The sequence below is a fragment of the Salmo salar genome, chromosome ssa08 (assembly GCF_905237065.1).
Source record: "Salmo salar chromosome ssa08, Ssal_v3.1, whole genome shotgun sequence".
NCBI classification, from domain to species: domain Eukaryota; kingdom Metazoa; phylum Chordata; class Actinopteri; order Salmoniformes; family Salmonidae; genus Salmo; species Salmo salar.
The window spans coordinates 24,657,218-24,681,126 of record NC_059449.1 but is presented as its reverse complement, the minus strand read 5'-3'; the positions used below and the strand labels follow the sequence as shown (position 1 = coordinate 24,681,126).

General features: G+C 43.0%; 1 protein-coding gene across 1 annotated transcript in view; it reads right to left on the bottom strand.

The window, feature by feature from the left end:
• Positions 1-23,909, bottom strand: part of LOC106597904 (calcium/calmodulin-dependent protein kinase type II delta 2 chain) — a 128,594-nt gene that overhangs the window by 10,934 nt on the left and 93,751 nt on the right. The window contains 5 exon segments of the mRNA XM_045723059.1: positions 963-1,011; positions 1,242-1,286; positions 6,350-6,409; positions 12,157-12,194; positions 15,371-15,413. Of these exon segments, the coding sequence (XP_045579015.1) occupies positions 963-1,011; positions 1,242-1,286; positions 6,350-6,409; positions 12,157-12,194; positions 15,371-15,413 (235 nt within the window).

The following is a 23,909-nucleotide window of genomic DNA, read 5'->3' as shown; positions in this document are numbered from 1 at the left end:
AAGTTCCCAAAACAGAGGACTGGCAGAGAGGGCAGGTGTGTGTGTAGGGGGGGTTAACATGATTTTCAAATGTAGAAAATAATTCAATTCACAGAAAGAAAAGATAACAGGTAAGTGTGTTTAATAATAAAGAAATGATAACAGGTAAATGTGTTAAATAATAAAGAAAATATAACAGATAAGTGTGTATAATAATAAATACATCAAAACATCATGTATATGGAGCCTCAATCATCAGGAGGAAGAAGAAGAGGAGAAGGGAAGGAAGAGGAGAAAGTAGCTGAAGACAGAGTGAAAGGAGAGGTGGAAAGAGATGGAAGGAGAGAGAGGGCGACAGAGAGACAGAAAGATGAAGAGCGAGAGGGCGACAGAGAGAGACAGAAAGACGAAGAGAGAGAGAGGGCGACAGACAGAGAGAGAGACAGAAAGATGAAGAGAGAGAGAGAGACAGAAAGATGAAGAGCGAGAGGGCGACAGAGAGAGACAGAAAGACGAAGAGAGAGAGAGAGACAGAAAGACGAAGAGAGAGAGAGAGAGGGCGACAGACAAAGAGAGAGACAGAAAGACAAAGAGAGAGAGAGGGCGACAGACAGACAAAGAGACAAAGACAGAGAGAGAGGCGACAGACAAAGATAGAGAGAGAGGGTGACAGACAGACAAAAGACAGAAAGATAGAGAGAGAGCATGGGCGACAGACAGACAAAGAGAGAGAGATAGAGAGAAAGAGAGAGGGCGACAGACAGACAAAAGACAGAAAGACGAAGAGAGAGAGGGCGACAGACAGACAAAGACAGAAAGATAAAGAGAGAGAGAAGGGGACAGACAGACAAAGACAGAAAGATAAAGAGAGAGAGAAGGCGACAGACAGACAAAGACAGAAAGATAAAGAGAGAGAGAAGGGGACAGACAGACAAAGACAGAAAGATAAAGAGAGAGAGAAGGGGACAGACAACTGTCTCTACCTTTGACATCCTCGTCCTCGATGGGGGTGTTGGTGCTCTCTATAGACTCCTGGGGGAAAGAACGTATAGCTTGATCTGTAGCCTGGTGTACACCGAGTATCAGATTTGGGCTACCTGTGTAAACGCTGCCTAATACTTAAATCAGATAGAACATTAAATTATACAGAACATTAATAGACCAGAACAGCTCAAGGACAGAACTACATACATTTAATATAAAGTATATACATGTATACACAAACAAACATTACACACACACACACTCTGTCAGTGCTGTACCTTGTTCCCATCTATTGGGTTGTGGATCACTGTGGTCTGGGGTTCCTAGGGAGACAGAGAGAGATGAAACAATACAAACAGAGAATAGAAAGAGACAACAGTGGGGGAGAAGGAGGTGGAGGAGGTAGAGGAGGTGGAGTAGGAGGAGGTAGAGAAGGTGGAGCAGGAGGTGTAGTAGGTGGAGGAGGATGGGGTAGAGTAAGTAGAGGAGGAGGAGGTAGAAGAGGTACAGGAGGTGTAGGAGGAGGAGGCGGAGGAGGTGGAGGTAGAGTAGGTGGAGGAGGAGGTAGAGTAAGTAGAGGAGGTGGAGGAGGAGGTAGAGGAGGAGGAGGTAGAGTAGGTAGAGGTAGGAGGAGGAGGTAGAGGAGGAGGAGGTAGAATAGGTAGAGGTAGGAGGAGGAGGAGGTAGTGGAGGTGGAGGACGTGGAGGTAAAGGAGGAGGAGGTAGAGTAGGTAGAGGTAGGAGGAGGAGGTAGAGGTAGGAGGAGGAGGAGGTAGAGTAGGTAGAGGTAGGAGGAGGAGGTAGAGGAGGAGGAGGTAGAGTAGGTAGAGGTAGGAGGAGGAGGTAGAGTAGGTAGAGGTAGGAGGAGGAGGTAGAGGAGGAGGAGGTAGAGTAGGTAGAGGTAGGAGGAGGAGGTAGAGTAGGTAGAGGTAGGAGGAGGAGGTAGAGGAGGAGGAGGTAGAATAGAGAGGGGTAGGAGGAGGAGGAGGAGGAGGTGGAGGACGTGGAGGTAAAGGAGGAGGAGGTAGAGGAGGAGGAGGTAGAGTAGGTAGAGGTAGGAGGAGGAGGTAGAGTAGGTAGAGGTAGGAGGAGGAGGTAGAGGAGGTAGAGGTAGGAGGAGGTAGAGGAGGAGGAGGTAGATGACGTGGAGGTGGAGGAGTGTGACTCTTGTGTGTGTGTGTGTGTGTGTGTGTGTGTGCGTGTGTGTGTGTGTGTGTGCGTGACTGTACCAAGTCTTGGCAAAATGGATCCTGATGATGTTCCAGCTGTAATCACTGAGACAGATTACACACTGTCATTAGTGTGTGTGTGTGTGTGCGTGTATAACTGTTTATTTGTGTGTGTGGGTCATCATGGGAAAAAAGGCATATAAAGATGTTGAGGTCATGCAGGGCATCAGTCATGTGACCAACACAGCCAACGAATCAGCACACACCATGCACAAGTTGCAACCAATCAGACCATCACTACCAGACTAAGGAACCAGCGTCCTTTGGTCCTTCGGCTGGAAGGAAGGAAGGAAGGAAGGAAGGAAGGAAGGAGGGAGGGAGGGAGGAAGGAAGGAAGGAAGGAAGGAAGGAAGGAAGGAAGGGAGGGAGGAAGGAAGGAAGGGAGGGAGGAAGGAAGGAAGGAAGGAAGGAAGGAAGGAAGGGAGGGAGGGAGGGAGGGAGGGAGGAAGGAAGGAAGGAAGGAAGGAAGGAAGGAAGGAAGGAAGGAAGGAAGGAAGGAAGGAAGGAAGGAAGGAAGGAAGGAAGGAAGGAAGGAAGGAAGGAAGGAAGGAAGGAAGGAGTATTGTTGATATTCAGCCAGGTACACGTTAGCAACAGTAACGCATCACAAAGCAAGCAAAACAAATGACTGGTGTTAGAGATTAGTTTAATGATTGTTATGCTGCATTCTGGGTAAAAAATAATATGGGGAGTGTGATGATTGTCATGTCAACCGTCACTTAATCTGAAGACATGTCTATATGAATAACCAGACATTATGTCTATATGAATAACCAGACATTATGTCTATATGAATAACCAGACATTATGTCTATATGAATGACCAGACATTATGTCTATATGAATGACCAGACATTGTGTCTATATGAATAACCAGACATTATGTCTATATGAATAACCAGACATTATGTCTATATGAATAACCAGATATTATGTCTATATGAATAACCAGACATTATGTCTATATGAATAACCAGACATTATAACTGTATTAATGACCAGACATTGTGACTGTATTAATGACCAGACATTGTGTCTATATGAATGACCAGACATTGTGACTGTATTAATGATCAGACATTGTGTCTATATGAATGACCAGACATTGTGTCTGTATGAATGACCAGACATTGTGTCTGTATGAATGACCAGACATTGTGACTGTATTAATGACCAGACATTGTGACTGTATGAATGACCAGACATTGTGACTGTATGAATGACCAGACATTGTAACTGTATTAATGACCAGAATTGTACTGTATGAATGACGACACTGTATAGTGACCAGGCATTGTGACTGTATGAATGACCAGACATTGTAACTGTATTAATGACCAGACATTGTGACTGTATGAATGACCAGACATTGTGACTGTATTAATGAGAGGTCGGCCGATTATGATTTTTCAACGCCGATACCGATTATTGGAGTACCAAAAAGTCGATACCGATTAATCGGCCAATTTTTTTCTTCTTTTTGTAATAATGACAATTACAACAATACTGAATTAACACTTATTTTAACTTAATATAATACATCAATAAAATCAATTTAGCCTCAAATAAATAATGAAACATGTTCAATTTAGTTTAAATAATGCAAAACAATGTGTTGGAGAAGAAAGTAAAAGTGCAGTATGGGCCATGTAAAAAAGCTAAGGTTTAAGTTCCTTGCTCAGAACATGGGAACATATGAAAGCTGGTGGTTCCTTTTAACATGAGTCTTCAATATTCCCAGGTAAGTTTTAGGTTGTAGTTATTATAGGAATTATAGGACTATTTCTCTCTATACGATTTGTATTTCATATACCTTTGACTATTGGATGTTCTTATAGGCACTTTAGTATTGCCAGTGTAACAGTATAGCTTCTGTCCCTCTCCTCGCTCCTACCTGGGCTCGAACCAGGAACACATCGACAACAGCCACCCTCGAAGCAACGTTACCCATGTAGAGGAAGGGGAACAACTACTCCAAGTCTCAGAGCGAGTGACGTTTGAAACGCTATTAGCGCGCACCCCGCTAACTAGCTAGCCATTTCACATCGGTTACACCAGCCTAATCTTGGGAGTTGACAGGCTTGAAGGGGTGGGTATAATTTGTGGAACATTCCAACAGGAATCTGTTCCGAAAAACGTAAAGTAAAAGGTTGCCAACCAACAATGCATACAAAGTAGCAACGCATACAAACCAAGCTAACTAGCTGCCGAATAGGCATCAACTCACGACGTAGCTTATTCTTAATGTTTGTCCATAGGCAACCAGAGTGAGGACAGACATTTTTCGGAATAAACGTGATGAGTGAAAAACGCAATGAAATAGACCACTCACTACCCGGTATCTTATTCTGCCGCTATACAATTTTGTATGTGTTGTTTTTTGGCAACCTTGTTATTTACGAAGTTTTTGGAATAGATTACTGTTGGAACGTTCCGCAAATTATACCCACCCGGCTTGAAGTCATAAACAGCTTGAAACACAGCGAAGAGCTGCTGGCAAAACGCACGAAAGTGCTGTCTGAATTAATGCTTACGAGCCTGCTGGTGCCTACCATCGCTCAGTCAGACTGCTCTATCAAATCATAGACTTAATTATAACATAATAAACACACAGAAATACGAGCCTTTGGTCATTAATATGGTCGAATCCGGAAACTATCATCTCATCTCGTGGAGTGCAATGTAAGGCAGGTGGTTAGAGCGTTGGACTAGTAACCAAGGTTGCAAATACGAATCCCCAAATCCCCCCTGAACAAGGCAGTTAACCCCCGTTTCATTGAAAATAAGAATGTGTTCTTAATCTGACTTGCCTAGTTAAATAAAGGTGTAAAAAAAATAAAAAAATCGTTGGCCAAAAATACCAATTACCGATTGTTATGAAAACTTGAAATCGGCCCTAATTAATCGGCCATTCCGATTAATCAGTCGACCTCTAGTATTAATGACCAGACATTGTGTCTGTATGAATGACCAGACATTGTGTCTGTATGAATGACCAGACATTGTAACTGTATTAATGACCAGACATTGTGTCTGATGAAGACATTGTGTCATAGAATGACCAGACTGGCTGTATGAATGATCAGACATTGTAACTGTATTAATGACCAGACATTGTAACTGTATTAATGACCAGACATTGTGTCTGTATGAATGACCAGACATTAATGTATTAATGATCAGACATTGTAACTGTATTAATGACCAGACATTGTGACTGTATTAATGACCAGACATTGTGTCTGTCTGTATTAATGACCAGACATTGTGACTGTATTAATGACCAGACATTGTGTCTGTATTAATGACCAGACATTGTTTATTTAACAGTTAATGGCTGCTTCACATTCATACATCCAGTGAAATATCTGTGTCATTGTTCAATCTGTGGTAAAATCCTACCGCAAGGTCAATACAGGGAGAAAGAGGGGAGGGAGGGGGGGTGAGAGGAGGGTGCATTATGTACCAGTGATGGGGAGGGAGTAAAGGGAGGTATGGAGGAGGAGGAGGAGAGGAGGGGGGGTGAGAGGAGGGTGCATTATGTACCAGTGATGGGGAGGGAGTAAAAGGAGGTATAGGGGAGGGGGGGTGAGAGGAGGGTGCATTATGTACCAGTGCTGGGGAGGGAGTAAAGGGAGGTATGGAGGAGGGGGAGGAAGGGGGGAGGGAGGGGGGTGAGAGGAGGGTGTAGTATGTACCAGTGCTGGGGAGGGAGTAAAGGGAGGTATGGAGGAGGGGGAGGGGGTGGGGAGGAGGGTGTAGTATGTACCAGTGATGGGGAGGGAGTAAAGGGAGGTATGGAGGAGGAGGAGGAGAGGAGAGGAGGGTGTAGTATGTACCAGTGCTGGGGAGGGAGTAAAGGGAGGTATGGAGGGAGGAGGGTGTAGTATGTACCAGTGATGGGGAGGGAGTAAAGGGAGGTATGGAGAGGAGGGTGTAGTATGTACCAGTGCTGGGGAGGGAGTAAAGGGAGGTATAGAGGAGGGTGTAGTATGTACCAGTGCTGGGGAGGGAGTAAAGGGAGGTATGGAGGAGGAGGGTGTAGTATGTACCAGTGCTGGGGAGGGAGTAAAGGGAGGTATAGAGGAGGGTGTAGTATGTACCAGTGCTGGGGAGGGAGTAAAGGGAGGTATGGAGGAGGAGGGTGTAGTATGTACCAGTGCTGGGGTTAAGCTGGTGTCTTTAGGACTGGTCACTGTGTTGGCTTTGTTGTTCGCCTGTAAAGCAAGTAGTGTAGAGGGAACATCACATCATAAACCTGACCTGATCTGACCTGGGACAAATCTATTCTGTCAACTTTTCTTTAGCTTTTAGCCTTACCTGTACAATGGAATCAGTAGACAGTCTGCTAATGGTTTTATAGTGTATATAGATCCTGTATAACAGGGTTCAATAAACAGTCCCCTAATGGTTTCATAGTGTATATAGATCCTACAGGGTTCAATAGACAGTCCCCTAATGGTTTTATCGTGTATATAGATCCTGTATAACAGGGTTCAATAGACAGTCCCCTAATGGTTTCATAGTGTATATAGATCCTGTATAACAGGGTTCAATAAACAGTCCCCTAATGGTTTTATAGTGTATATAGATCCTGTATAACAGGGTTCAATAGACAGTCCCCTAATGGTTTCATAGTGTATATAGATCCTGTATAACAGGGTTCAATAAACAGTCCCCTAATGGTTTCATAGTGTATATAGATCCTTTAACAGGGTTCAATAGACAGTCCCCTAATGGTTTCATAGTGTATATAGATCCTACAGGGTTCAATAAACAGCCCCCTAATGGTTTCATAGTGTATGTAGATCCTGTATAACAGGGTTCAATAAACAGTCCCCTAATGGTTTTATAGTGTATATAGATCCTACAGGGTTCAATAAACAGTCCCCTAATGGTTTTATAGTGTATATAGATCCTGTATAACAGGGTTCAATAGACAGTCCCCTAATGGTTTTATAGTGTATATAGATCCTGTATAACAGGGTTCAATAAACAGTCCCCTAATGGTTTTATAGTGTATATAGATCCTACAGGGTTCAATAGACAGTCCCCTGATGGTTTCATAGTGTATATAGATCCTGTATAACAGGGTTCAATAGACAGTCCCCTGATGGTTTTATAGTGTATATAGATCCTACAGGGTTCAATAAACAGCCCCCTAATGGTTTTATAGTGTATATAGATCCTGTATAACAGGGTTCAATAGACAGTCTCCTAATGGTTTTATAGTGTATATAGATCCTGTATAACAGGGTTCAATAGACGGCCCGCCGGTCATTTTATTTGACCCCTTAAGTAAGTATTTTCATTGTCAGACAAAAAGACTGTAAAATCATCAGGTAACCGGCAATAATTGATCTTAATGTAGGAAATCTGTTCCCAAGTATTCCACACACATATATATAGAGATCCACATAGACCTCCATAGACCTCCAAATAGACCATAGATCCACATAGACCTCCACTCATCACTGTCAAACGCTCCCTGAAACATTTCAATGAGCAAGCCTTTCTAATCGACCTGGCCCTGGTATCCTGGAAGGACATTGACCTCATCCCGTCAGTAGAGGATGCCTGGTTATTTTTTTAAAATGCCTTCCTCTCCATCTTAAATAAGCATGCCCCTTTCAAGAAATTTAGAACCAGGAACAGATATAGCCCTTGGTTCTCCCCAGACCTGACTGCCCTTAACCAACACAAAAATATCCTGTGGCGTTCTGCATTAGCATCGAACTGCCCCCGCGATATGCAACTTTTTAGGGAAGTTAGAAACCAATACACACAGACAGTTAGAAACGCCAAGGCTAGCTTTTTCAAACAGAAATTCGCTTCTTGCAACTCCAACTCTAAAAAGTTCTGGGACATTGCAAAGTCCATGGAGAATAAGAACACCTCCTCCCAACTGCCCACTGCACTGAGGATAGGAAACTCTGTCACCACCGATAAGCCCACTATAATTGAGAATTTCAATAAGCATTTTTCTACGGCTGGCCATGCTTTCCACCTAACTACCCCTACTGCATTCAACAGCACTGCACCCCCCACAGCTACTCGCCCAAGCCTCCCCATTTCTCCTTCTCCCAAATCCATTCAGCTGATGTTCTGAAAGAGCTGCAAAATCTGGACCCCTACAAATCAGCTGGGCTTGACAATCTGGACCCTTTCTTTCTAAAATGATCTGCCGAAATTATTGCAACCCCTATTACTAGCCAGTTCAACCTCTCTTTCGTGTCGTCTGAGATTCCCATAGATTGGAAAGCAGCTGCTGTCATCCCCCTCTTCAAAGGAGGTGACACTCTTGACCCAAATTGCTACAGACCTATATCCATCCTACCCTGCCTTTCTAAGGTCTTCGAAAGCCAAGTCAACAAACAGATTACCGACCATTTCGAATCCCACCGCACCCTCTCCGCTATGCAATCTGGTTTCAGAGCTGGTCATGGGTGCACCTCAGCCACGCTCAAGGTCCTAAACGACATCGTAACCGCCATCGATAAGAAACAATACTGTGCTGCCGTATTCATTGACCTGGCCAAAGCTTTTGACTCTGTTAATCACCACATCCTCATCGGCAGACTCAGTAGCCTTGGTTTCTCAAACGATTGCGTCGCCTGGTTCACCAACTACTTCTCTGACAGAGTTCAGTGTGTCAAATCGGAGGGCCTACTGTCTGGACCTCTGGCAGTCTCTATGGGGGTACCACAGGGTTCAATTCTTGGGCTAACTCTTTTCTCTGTATAAATAAATGATGTCGCTCTTGCTGCTGGTGAATCTCTGATCCACCTCTACGCAGACAACACCATTCTGTACACTTCTGGCCCTTCTTTGGACACTGTGTTAACAACCCTCCAGACGAGCTTCAATGCCATTCAACTCTCCTTCCGTGGTCTCCAACTGCTCCTAAACACAAGTAAAACTAAATGCATGCTCTTCAACCGATCGCTGCCTGCACCTGCCCGCCTGTCCAGCATCACTTCTCTGGACGGTTCTAACTTAGAATTTGTGGACAACTACAAATACCTAGGTGTCTGGTTAGACTGTAAACTCTCCTTCCAGACTCACATCAATCATCTCCAATCCAAAGTGAAATCTCGAATTGGCTTCCTATTTCGCATCAAAGCATCCTTCACTCATGCTGCCAAACATACCCTCGTAAAACTGACCATCCTACCAATCCTCGACTTTGGGGATGTCATTTACAAAATAGCTTCCAATACCCTACTCAACAAGCTGGATGCAGTCTATCACAGTGCCATCTGTTTTGTCACCAAAGCCCCATATACTACCCACCACTGCGACCTGTACGCTCTCGTTGGCTGGCCTTCGCTTCATAATCGTCGCCAAACACATTGGCTCCAGGTCATCTACAAGACCCTGCTAGGTAAAGTCCCCCCTTATCTCCGCTCACTGGTCACCATAGCAGCACCCACCTGTAGCACGCGCTCCAGCAGGTATATCTCTCTGGTCACCCCTAAAGCCAACTCCTCCTTTGGTCGCCTCTCCTTCCAGTTCTCTGCTGCCAATGACTGGAACGAACTACAAAAATCTCTGAAACTGGAAACACTTATCTCCCTCACTAGCTTTAAGCACCAGCTGTCAGAGCAGCTCACAGATCACTGCACCTGTACATAGCCCATCTATAATTTAGCCCAAACTACTACCTCTTCCCCTACTGTATTTATTTATTTTGCTCCTTTGCACCATATTATTTATATTTTATCTCTGAACTTTCTTCAAACTACAAATCTACCATTCCAGTGTTTTTCTTGCTATACTTTATTTACTTTGCCGCCATGGCATTTTTTTGCCTTTACCTCCCTTATCTCACATCATTTGCTCACATTGTATATAGACATTTTTTTTTCTACTGCATCATTGATTGTATGTTGTTTTACTCCATGTGTAACTCTGTGTTTTTGTATGTTGTCGAACTGCTTTGCTTTATCTTGGCCAGGTCGCAATTGTAAATGAGAACTTGTTCTCAACTTGCCTAGCTGGTTAAATAAAGGTGAAATAAATAAAATAAAAAACATGCAATTGTATTCCAACGTAATCAATGTTGTAAATTATTAAGTCAAATATTAGGATCTGTTTGGGATTCTTGTGGTCAATTTGCAGTGTACAAATGATTCATAAGTATGTTACGGCCTCCTGACCGGAAGAAGGAGGAAGAATGGGTCCTCGGCTTTTAATGGGACCCTGTGTATAAAGTAATCTTTGTCATTTAGTAATCACTTAGTCAAGGGGTGTTGTGCTTTTGTCTGCCAGCAGAGGGGGCTACTCGCTCTAGTGGTTACTTCACACTCTCTCAAGCTACAGTGGCCATCGAGCTAGCCTGCCTAGTCAGTTGAATGGGTGAGAGCCAAACTGTATTCAAGAGACGACAGGATCAGCTAATTGTTTTCAAATGTATTATTAAGGTGTCAGGCTCCCATTCATTCATCTCACCGGTCTGACACAGGGCTATCTATACCAGAGTACTGAGACGGTCTGAGACAGGACTATCTATACCAGAGTACTGACACAGGACTCTCTATACCAGAGTACTGACACAGGACTATCTATACCAGAGTACTGACACAGGACTATCTATACCAGAGTACTGACACAGGACTATCTATACCAGAGTACTGACACAGGACTCTCTATACCAGAGTACTGACACAGGACTCTCTATACCAGAGTACTGACACAGGACTATCTATACCAGAGTACTGACACAGGACTATCTATACCAGAGTACTGACACAGGACTATCTATACCAGAGTACTGACACAGGACTATCTATACCAGAGTACTGAGACAGGACTATCTATACCAGAGTACTGACACAGGACTATCTATACCAGAGTACTGACACAGGACTATCTATACCAGAGTACTGACACAGGACTATCTATACCAGAGTACTGACACAGGACTATCTATACCAGAGTACTGACACAGGACTATCTATACCAGAGTACTGAGACAGGACTATCTATACCAGAGTACTGAGACAGGACTATCTATACCAGAGTACTGACACAGGACTATCTATACCAGAGTACTGACACAGGACTATCTATACCAGAGTACTGAGACAGGACTATCTATACCAGAGTACTGACACAGGACTATCTATACCAGAGTACTGACACAGGACTATCTATACCAGAGTACTGACACAGGACTATCTATACCAGAGTACTGACACAGGACTATCTATACCAGAGTACTGACACAGGACTATCTATACCAGAGTACTGACACAGGACTATCTATACCAGAGTACTGACACAGGACTATCTATACCAGAGTACTGACACAGGACTATCTATACCAGAGTACTGACACAGGACTATCTATACCAGAGTACTGACACAGGACTATCTATACCAGAGTACTGACACAGGACTATCTATACCAGAGTACTGACACAGGACTATCTATACCAGAGTACTGACACAGGACTATCTATACCAGAGTACTGACACAGGACTATCTATACCAGAGTACTGACACAGGACTATCTATACCAGAGTACTGACACAGGACTATCTATACCAGAGTACTGAGATGGCAGAACTTAGTGACTACAGGAAACCAGAGACAAAACTACAGGAAATGGGAGGTGTTAAGGAGAACAGGTGATCAGTTGTTACAGAAAAAGATACAGGGCCAATCAGCACCCTACTCTCTATGTTACATTAAAAGACAGGGCCAATCAGCACCGTACTCTCTATGTTACATTAAAAGACAGGGCCAATCAGCATCCTACTGTCTATGTTAGTGCACTACTTTCTGCAGCGGGCCAATCAGCACCCTACTCTCTAGTTAGTGCACTGCTTTCTTCAGAGGGCCAATCAGCAACCTACTCTCTAATTAGTGCACTGCTTTCTGCAGAGGGCTCTGGCCAAAGGTAGTGTACGATGTAGGGAAACAAAGGGAGCCATTTGGAACACTGCCACAGAAACTCACCTTGACGGCATCAGCCTTCTTGTTCAGCAGACTCTTGACTGCTGTAGAGAGGAAGAGGAAGAGAGAGAGAGAGAGAGAGAGAGAGATGAAGGTAAACACCAGTGCTTCACACAGAGACAGACAGCCTCCATAGTGCAACAAGGCTGTGTTCATTAGACTCAAAACAAGAGGAAACGTTTTGAAACAGGCAGGGACTAAATGGCTGAATCTGTTAAATGACAGAGACACGTTTCCTTGTGTTTCAAAACGTTTCAAATATAAAGTGATATAAAAGTAATGGCATTAAAGTCAGTATTAAAGTCATAGTATTAAAGTCATGGTATTAAAGTAATGGTATTAAAGTCAGAATTAAAGTCATGGTATTAAAGTCAGTATTAAAGTAATGATATTAAAGTCAGTATTAAAGTCATGGTATTAAAGTCAGTATTAAAGTCATGGTATTAAAGTCAGAATTAAAGTCAGTATTAAAGTCATGGTATTAAAGTCAGAATTAAAGTCAGTATTAAAGTAATGATATTAAAGTCATGGTATTAAAGTCAGTATTAAAGTCATAGTATTAAAGTCAGTATTAAAGTCATGGTATTAAAGTCAGAATTAAAGTCAGTATTAAAGTAATGGCATTAAAGTCAGTATTAAAGTCGGTATTAAAGTCATGGTATTAAAGTCAGAATTAAAGTCAGTATTAAAGTCATGGTATTAAAGTCAGTATTAAAGTCAGTATTAAAGTCATAGTATTAAAGTCAGAATTAAAGTCAGTATTAAAGTCATAGTATTAAAGTCAGTATTAAAGTCATGGTATTAAAGTCATAGTATTAAAGTCATGGTATTAAATTCAGAATTAAAGTCAGAATTAAAGTCAGTATTAAAGTAATGATATTAATGTCAGTATTAAAGTAATGGCATTAATGTCAGTATTAAAGTCAGTATTAAAGTCATAGTATTAAAGTCATGGTATTAAAGTCATGGTATTAAAGTCAGTATTAAAGTCAGAATTAAAGTCAGTATTAAAGTAATGATATTAAAGTCAGTATTAAAGTCATAGTATTAAAGTCAGAATTAAAGTCAGTATTAAAGTCATGGTATTAAAGTCATGATATTAAGTAATGGTATTAAAGTCAGTATTAAAGTCATAGTATTAAAGTCAGAATTAAAGTCAGTATTAAAGTCATGGTGTTAGTCATAGTATTAAGTCATGGTATTAAAGTCAGTATTAAATAATTGTATAAAGTAATTGTATAAAATCATTGCATGCATCTGCATCGTCATGCTACAACATATTCTACATATAGTATATACTACATGAAGTATTATGTGAATGTACTATATTCATTATTCATAACATACTGCACATATACTGTATATATACACTACATGGAGTATTCTGTGAATGTGATTGTACTATATTCACTATTCATAACATACTGTATATACACTACATGAACTATTCTGTGAATGTACTATATTCACTATTCATTATATACTGTATATATACTGTGTATATACTACATGAAGTGTTCTGTTGATGTGAATGTACTGTATTTACTATTCATAATATACCATTTATATACTGTATATATACACTACATGAAGTATTCTGTAGATGTGAATGTACTTTATTCACTATTCATAACATCCTGTTTATATTCAGTGCATTCGGAAAGTATTCAGACCCCTTCACTTTTTCCATATTTTGTTAGGTTACAGCCTTATTCTAAAATGTATTAAATTTAAAAAATCCTCAGCAATCTGCACACAATACCCCATAATGGTAAAGTGAAAATAGGTTTTTAGAAATGTTTGCAAATGTATTAAATATGAAAAACAGATACCTTATTTACATAAGTATTTAGACCCTTTGTTATGAGACTCAAAATTGAGCTCAGGTGCATCCTGTTTCCATTGATCATCCTTGAGATGTTTCTACAACTTGATTGGAGTCAGCCTGTGGTAAATTCAATTGATTCGACATGATTTGGAAAGGCACACACCTGTCTATATAAAGTCCCACAGTTGACAGAGCATATCAGAGCAAAAACCAAGCCATGAGGTCCGAAGGAAATGTCCGTAGAGCTCCGAGACAGGATTGTGTCGAGGCACAGATCTGGAGAAGGGTACCAAAACATTTCTGCAGCATTGAAGGTCCCCAAGAACACTGTGGCCTCCATCATTCTTAAATGGAAGGAGTTTGGAACCACCAAGTCTCTTCCTAGAGCTGGCCGCCCGGCCAAACTGAGCAATCGGGGAGAAGAGCCTTGGTCAGGGAGGTGACTAAGAACCCGATGGTCACTCTGACAGAGCTACAGAGTTCCTCTGTGGAGATGGGAGAACCTTCCAGAAGGACAACCATCTCTGCAGCACTCCACCAATCAGGCCGTTATGGTAGAGTGGCCGCCACTCCTCAGGTAAAAGGCACATGACAGCCCGCTTGGAGTTTGCCAAAAGGCACCAAAAGGACTCTCAGACCACGAGAAACAAGATTTCAGTTGTTTTTTTAAGATACATTTTTGCTTTGTTATTATGGGGTATTGTGTGTAGATTGAAAAACAACAATTTAATCAATTTTAGAATAAGGCTGTAACGTAAAAAAATGTGGATAAAGTCAAGGGATCCACATACTTCCCAATGCACTGTGTATATGTACTATTATAAAATCAAGTTGTGTTAAAGGGATATTCACACTACTGAGTCGAACCAAACCAAGCTGTACTGAGCTGGCCTGGTTATGCATCCTCCATAGTTACTGTAACCGTGCCGACAAGAGACAATGTGTAAAGAAAATATCAGAGCCCGCACAGTTTGGTTGGGGTCGGCCCGATAGTGTGAAAGGGGTATAAAAGTACCGACAAAGGGTGTGACATGAGACCCTGGCCACTGATTGGCTGACAGAGAGCAAGTGACATGAAACCCTGGCCACTGATTGGCTGACAGAGAGAAAGTGAGTTCTTACCTCGAGGGTACCACATCCCAAACAAAGGCGAAAGAAATAAAAAACAATTAAAAAGAAGAAAATGATTAATTGTAAAGAAAAAAGAAAATCTGATTATTTAATTCTAAAGAAAAGCATAAATAAAAATAACTGCAAAACAGTCAGATATGGGGAGTAAAGTGAAATTACTTTTGGAGTTTTACACACAGAAAGAGAGAGAGAGAGAGACAGAGAGAAAGAGAGACAGAGAGAAGGACAGAGAGAGAAAGAGACAGAGTGAGGACGTACCTGAGAAGTTTTTTGTTACCAGCAGTGTGGTCAAAATGGCTCCCTGAAAGAGTGGAGGGGACAGAAAGAAAGGAGGGAAGGATGGAGAGAGCAGAAAAGAGGAGGGGAGGAGAGAGCAGAAAAGAGGAGGGGAGGAGAGAGCAGAAAAGAGGAGAGGAGGGAAGGAGAGAACAATTCACTAATTAAAGATTGTTAGAAAAGAGGAATGCTAATAAAAAAGAGAGAAGAAGAACAGAACTGGTACTATAGTCTCTACTGAAGGACTGATCATTTCAACAGCCACAGCAGTGGTACTATAGTCTCTACTGAAGGACTGATCATTTCAACAGACAACAGCAGTGGTACTATAGTCTCTACTGAAGGACTGATCATTTCAACAGACAACAGCAGTGGTACTATAGTCTACTGAAGGACTGATCATTTCAACAGACAACAGCAGTGGTACTATAGTCTCTACTGAAGGGCTGATCATTTCAACAGACAACAGCAGTGGTACTATAGTCTCTACTGAAGGACTGATCATTTCAACAGGCAACAGCAGTGGTACTATAGTCTCTACTGAAGGACTGATCATTTCAACAGACAACAGCAGTGGTACTATAGTCTCTACTGAAGGACTGATCATTTCAACAGACAACAGCAGTGATACTATAGTCTCTACTGAAGGACTGATCATTTCAACAGACAACAGCAGTGATACTATAGTCTCTACTGAAGGACTGATCATTTCAACAGACAACAGCAGTGGTACTATAGTCTCTACTGAAGGACTGATCATTTCAACAGACAACAGCAGTGGTATTATAGTCTCTACTGAAGGACTGATCATTTCAACAGACAACAGCAGTGGTATTATAGTCTCTACTGAAGGACTGATCATTTCAACAAACAACAGCAGTGGTACTATAGTCTCTACTGAAGGACTGATCATTTCAACAGACAACAGCAGTGGTACTATAGTCTCTACTGAAGGACTGATCAATTCAACAGACAACAGCAGTGGTACTATAGTCTCTACTGAAGGACTGATCATTTCAACAGACAACAGCAGTGGTACTATAGTCTCTACTGAAGGACTGATCATTTCAACAGACAACAGCAGTGGTACTATAGTCTCTAATGAAGGACTGATCATTTCAACAGACAACAGCAGTGGTACTATAGTCTCTACTGAAGGACTGATCATTTCAACAGACAACAGCAGTGGTACTATAGTCTCTACTGAAGGACTGATCATTTCAACAGACAACAGCAGTGGTACTATAGTCTACTGAAGGACTGATCATTTCAACAGACAACAGCAGTGGTATTATAGTCTCTACTGAAGGACTGATCATTTCAACAGACAACAGCAGTGGTACTATAGTCTCTACTGAAGGACTGATCATTTCAACAGACAACGGCAGCGGTACTATAGTCTACTGAAGGACTGATCATTTCAACAGACAACAGCAGTGGTACTATAGTCTCTACTGAAGGACTGATCATTTCAACAGACAACAGCAGTGGTACTATAGTCTCTACTGAAGGACTGATCATTTCAACAGACAACAGCAGTGGTATTATAGTCTCTACTGAAGGACTGATCATTTCAACAGACAACAGCAGTGGTACTATAGTCTACTGAAGGACTGATCATTTCAACAGACAACAGCAGTGGTACTATAGTCTCTACTGAAGGACTGATCATTTCAACAGACAACAGCAGTGGTTCTATAGTCTCTACTGAAGGACTGATCATTTCAACAGACAACAGCAGTGGTATTATAGTCTCTACTGAAGGACTGATCATTTCAACAGACAACAGCAGTGGTATTATAGTCTCTACTGAAGGACTGATCATTTCAACAGACAACAGCAGTGGTATTATAGTCTCTACTGAAGGGCTGATCATTTCAAAGCAGGTGGAAAGGGGGAGAGAGAGAGAGGGAAGGGTGTGTGCTTGGCTGCATCCCAAAGGGTGCCCTATTCTCTATATAAGGCACTGCTCTTTTTTTTTTAAAGGATATTTATTGTGATATTTTCTTTTGACAATAATATAAAACTGAAACAGAACTGTAGAATGAAATATTATGAACAAATGAAAAATGATTGGAAAGTGCACTCCTTTTGATCAGACCCCTATGGGCCTTGTAGTAGTGCACGGTATAGGGAATAGGGTATGGGTACAGGGTATAGGGAATGGGTACAGGGAATAGGGTACTGGGAATAGGGTACAGGGAATAAGGTATAGTGTATTGGGAATATGGTATTGGGAATAGGGTATAGAGCTCTGGGTACACAGTAGTGCACGGTATAGGGAATAGGGTATAGGGAATAGGGTACAGGGTATAGGGAATAGGGTATAGAAAACAGGGAACAGGGGAAATAGGGTATAGGAAATAGGGTATAGAGCTCTGTGTAGACAGTAGTGCACGGTGACAGGGTATAGGGAACAGGGTATAGGGAATAGGGTATAGAGCTCTGGGTAGACAATAGTGCACGGTATAGGGAATATGGTATAGGGAATAGGGTATAGAGTTCTGGGTAGACAGTAGTGCACGGTATAGGGAATAGAGCTCTGGGTAGACAGTAGTACATGGTATAGGGAATAGAGCTCTGGGTAGACAGTAGTGCACGGTATAGGCAATAGAGTATAGAGCTCTGGGTAGACAGTAGAGTACGGTATAGGGAATAGAGAATAGAGCTCTGGGTAGACAGTAGTACACGGTATAGGGAATAGAGCTCTGGGTAGACAGTAGTGCACGGTATAGGGAATAGGGAATAGAGCTCTGGGTAGACAGTAGTACACGGTAAAGGGAATAGAGCTCTGGGTAGACAATAGTGCACGGTATAGGGAATAGAGCTCTGGGTAGACAGTAGTGCATGGTATAGGGAATAGGGTATAGAGCTCTGGGTAGACAGTAGTACACGGTATAGGGAATAGGGAATAGAGCTCTGGGTAGACAGTAGTACACGGTATAGGGAATAGAGCTCTGGGTAGACAGTAGTACACGGTATAGGGAATAGGGTATAGAGCTCTGGGTAGACAGTAGTGCACGGTATAGGGAATAGAGCTCTGGGTAGACAGTAGTGCACGGTATAGGGAATAGGGTATAGAGCTCTGGGTAGACAGTAGTACACGGTATAGGGAATAGGGTATAGAGCTCTGGGTAGACAGTAGTACACGGTATAGGGTATAGGGAATATGGTATAGGGAATAGGGTAAAGAGCTCTGGGTAGACAGTAGTGCACGTATAGGGTATAGGGAATAGAGCTCTGGGTAAATAGTGCGGTATAGGGAATAGAGCTCTGGGTAGATAGTAGTGCACGGTATAGGGAATAGAGCTCTGGGTAAATAGTGCATGGTATAGGGAATAGAGCTCTGGGTAGACAGTAGTACACGGTATAGAGGAATAGGGTATAGAGCTCTGGGTAGACAGTAGTGCACGGTATAGGGAATGAGTATAGAGCTCTGGGTAGACAGTAGTGCACGGTATAGGGGAATAGGGTATAGAGCTCTGGGTAGACAGTAAGAGTACGGTATAGGGAATAGAGCTCTGGGTAGACAGTAGTACATGGTATAGGGAATAGAGCTCTGGGTAGACAGTAGTGCATGGTATAGGGTATAGAGCCTGGGTAGACAGTGGTATAGGATATAGAGCTCTGGGTAGACAGTAGAGTACGGTATAGGGAATAGGATATAGAGCTCTGGGTAGACAGTGGTATAGGATATAGAGCTCTGGGTAGACAGTAGAGTACGGTATAGGGAATAGGGTATAGAGCTCTGGGTAAACAGTAGAGTACGGTATAGGGAATAGGGTATAGAGCTCTGGGTAGACAGTAGTGCACGGTATAGGGAATAGGGTATAGAGCTCTGGGTAGACAGTAGAGTACGGTATAGGGAATAGGGTATAGAGCTCTGGGTAGACAGTAGAGTACGGTATAGGGAATAGGGTATAGAGCTCTGGGTAGACAGTAGAGTACGGTATAGGGAATAGGGTATAGAGCTCTGGGTAGACAGTAGTGCACGGTATAGGGAATAGGGTATAGAGCTCTGGGTAGACAGTAGAGTACGGTATAGGGAATAGGGTATAGAGCTCTGGGTAGACAGTAGAGTACGGTATAGGGAATAGAGCTCTGGGAAGACAGTAGAGACGGTATAGGGAATAGGGTATAGAGCTCTGGGTAGACAGTAGTACACGGTATAGGGAATAGAGCTCTGGGTAGACAGTAGAGTACGGTATAGGGAATAGAGCTCTGGGTAGACAGTAGAGTACGGTATAGGGAATAGAGCTCTGGGTAGACAGTAGAGTACGGTATAGGGGAATAGGGTATAGAGCTCTGGGTAGACAGTAGTACATGTATAGGGAATAGAGCTCTGGGTAGACAGTAGTACACGGTATAGGGAATAGAGCTCTGGGTAGACAGTAGTACATGTTATAGGGAATAGAGCTCTGGGTAGACAGTAGAGTACGGTATAGGGAAGTAGGGTATAGAGCTCAGGTAGACAGTAGTACACGGTATAGGGAATAGAGCTCTGGGTAGACAGTAAGTGCACGGTATAGGGAATAGGGTATAGAGCTCTGGGTAGACAGTAGAGTACGGTATAGGGAATATGGTATAGAGCTCTGGGTAGACAGTAGAGTACGGTATAGGGAATAGGGTATAGAGCTCTGGGTAGACAGTAGAGTACGGTATAGGGTATAGGGGTATAGAGCTCTGGGTAGACAGAGTACGGTATAGGGAATAGAGCTCTGGGTAGACAGTAGAGTCCGGTATAGGGAATAGGATATAGAGCTCTGGGTAGACAGTAGAGTATGGTATAGGGAATAGGATATAGAGCTCTTGGTAGACAGTAGAGTACGGTATAGGGGAATAGGATATAGAGCTCTGGGTAGACAGTAGAGTACGGTATAGGAATAGGATATAGAGCTCTGGGTAGACAGTAGAGTACCGGTATAGGGAATAGGATATAGAGCTCTGGGTAGACAGTAGAGTACGGTATAGGGAATAGGATATAGAGCTCTGGGTAGACAGTAGAGTACGGTATGGGAATAGGATATAGAGCTCTGGGTAGACAGTAGAGTACGGTATAGGGAATAGGATATAGAGCTCTGGGTAGACAGTAGAGTACGGTATAGGAATAGGATATAGAGCTCTGGGTAGACAGTAGAGTACGGTATAGGGAATAGGATATAGAGCTCTGGGTAGACAGTAGTGCACGGTATAGGGAATAGGGTATAGAGCTCTGGGTAGACAGTAGAGTACGGTATAGGGAATAGGGTATAGAGCTCTGGGTAGACAGTAGTGCAGTATAGGGAATAGGGTATAGAGCTCTGGGTAGACAGTAGAGTACGGTATAGGGAATAGGGTATAGAGCTCTGGGTAGACAGTAGAGTACGGTATAGGGTATAGGGAATGGAGTTCTGGGTAGACAGTAGAGTACGGTATAGGGAATAGGGTATAGAGCTCTGGGTAGACAGTAGTACACGGTATAGGGAATAGGGTACAGAGCTCTGGGTAGACAGTAGAGTACGGTATAGGGAATAGGGTATAGAGCTCTGGGTAGACAGTAGTGCACGGTATGGGGAATAGGGTATAGAGCTCTGGGTAGACAGTAGAGCACGGTATAGGGAATAGGTTATAGAGCTCTGGGTAGACAGTAGAGTACGGTATAGGGAATAGAGCTCTGGGTAGACAGTAGAGTACGGTATAGGGAATAGGGTATAGAGCTCTGGGTAGAAGGTAGAGTACGGTATAGGGAATAGGGTATAGAGCTCTGGGTAGACAGTAGAGTACGGTATAGGGAATAGGGTATAGAGCACTGGGTAGATAGTAGAGTACGGTATAGGGAATAGGATATAGAGCTCTGGGTAGACAGTGGTATAGGATATAGAGCTCTGGGTAGACAGTAGAGTATGGTATAGGGAATAGGGTATAGAGCTCTGGGTAGACAGTAGTGCACGGTATAGGGAATAGGGTATAGAGCTCTGGGTAGACAGTAGAGTACGGTATAGGGAATAGGGTATAGAGCTCTGGGTAGACAGTAGAGTACGGTATAGGGTATAGGGAATAGAGTTCTGGGTAGACAGTAGAGTACGGTATAGGGAATAGGGTATAGAGCACTGGGTAGATAGTAGAGTACGGTATAGGGAATAGGATATAGAGCTCTGGGTAGACAGTGGTATAGGATATAGAGCTCTGGGTAGACAGTAGAGTATGGTATAGGGAATAGGGTATAGAGCTCTGGGTAGACAGTAGAGTACGGTATAGGGAATAGGGTATAGAGCTCTGGGTAGACAGTAGAGTACGGTATAGGGAATAGAGCTCTGGGTAGACAGTAGAGTACGGTATAGGGAAAAGGGTATAGAGCTCTGGGTAGACAGTAGAGTACGGTATAGGGAATAGGGTATAGAGCTCTGGGTAGACAGTAGTACACGGTATAGGGAATAGAGCTCTGGGTAGACAGTAGAGTACGGTATAGGGAATAGGGTATAGAGCTCTGGGTAGACAGTAGTGCACGGTATAGGGAATAGGGTATAGAGCTCTGGGTAGACAGTAGAGTATGGTATAGGGAATAGGGTATAGAGCTCTGGGTAGACAGTAGTACATGGTATAGGGAATAGAGCTCTGGGTGAAACAGTAGAGTACGGTATAGGGAATAGAGCTCTGGGTAGACAGTAGAGTACGGTATAGGGAATAGGGTATAGAGCTCTGGGTAGACAGTAGTACACGGTATAGGGAATAGAGCTCTGGGTAGACAGTAGTGCACGGTATAGGGAATAGGGTATAGAGCTCTGGGTAGACAGTAGTGCACGGTATAGGGTATAGGGAATAGAGTTCTGGGTAGACAGTAGAGTACGGTATAGGGAATAGGGTATAGAGCTCTGGATAGACAGTAGAGTACGGTATAGGGTATAGGGTATAGAGCTCTGGGTAGACAGAGTACGGTATAGGGAATAGAGCTCTGGGTAGACAGTAGAGTCCGGTATAGGGAATAGGATATAGAGCTCTGGGTAGACAGTAGAGTATGGTATAGGGAATAGGATATAGAGCTCTTGGTAGACAGTAGAGTACGGTATAGGGAATAGGATATAGAGCTCTGGGTAGACAGTAGAGTACGGTATAGGGAATAGGATATAGAGCTCTGGGTAGACAGTAGAGTACGGTATAGGGTATAGGGAATAGAGTTCTGGGTAGACAGTAGAGTACGGTATAGGGAATAGGGTATAGAGCTCTGGGTAGACAGTAGTACCGGTATAGGAATAGGGTACAGAGCTCTGGGTAGACAGTAAGAGTACGGTATAGGGAATAGGGTATAGAGCTCTGGGTAGACAGTAGTGCACGGTATAGGGAATAGGGTATAGAGCTCTGGGTAGACAGTAGAGTAACGTGTATAGGGAATAGGTTATAGAGCTCTGGGTAGACAGTAGAGTACGGTATAGGGAATAGAGCTCTGGGTAGACAGTAGAGTACGGTATAGGGAATAGAGGGCTCGGGTAGAAGGTAGATACGGTATAGGGAATAGGGTATAGAGCTCTGGGTAGACAGTAGAGTACGGGTATAGGGAATAGGGTATAGAGCACTGGGTAGATAGTAGAGTACGGTATAGGGAATAGGATATAGAGCTCTGGGTAGACAGTGGTATAGGATATAGAGCTCTGGGTAGACAGTAGAGTATGGTATAGGGAATAGGGTATAGAGCTCTGGGTAGACAGTAGTGCACGGTATAGGGAATAGGGTATAGAGCTCTGGGTAGACAGTAGAGTACCGGTATAGGGAATAGGGTATAGAGCTCTGGGTAGACAGTAGAGTACGGGTATAGGGTATAGGGAATAGAGTTCTGGGTAGACAGTAGAGTACGGTATAGGGAATAGGGTATAGAGCACTGGGTAGATAGTAGAGTACGGTATAGGGAATAGGATATAGAGCTCTGGGTAGACAGTGGTATAGGATATAGAGCTCTGGGTAGACAGTAGAGTATGGTATAGGGGAATAGGGTATAGAGCTCTGGGTAGACAGTAGAGTACGGTATAGGGAATAGGGTATAGAGCTCTGGGTAGACAGTAGAGTACCGGTATAGGGAATAGAGCTCTGGGTAGACAGTAGAGTACGGTATAGGGAAAAGGGTATAGAGCTCTGGGTGAAGACAGTAGAGTACGGTATAGGGAATAGGGTATAGAGCTCTGGGCAGACAGTAGTACACGGTATAGGGAATAGAGCTCTGGGTAGACAGTAGAGTACGGTATAGGGAATAGGGTATAGAGCTCTGGGTAGACAGTAGTGCACGTATAGGGAATAGGGTATAGAGCTCTGGGTAGACAGTAGAGTATGGTATAGGGAATAGGGTATAGAGCTCTGGGTAGACAGTAGTACATGGTATAGGAATAGAGCTCTGGGTAAACAGTAGAGTACGGTATAGGGAATAGAGCTCTGGGTAGACAGTGAGAGTACGGTATAGGGAATAGGGTATAGAGCTCTGGGTAGACAGTAGTACACGGTATAGGGAATAGAGCTCTGGGTAGACAGTAGTGCACGGTATAGGAATAGGGTATAG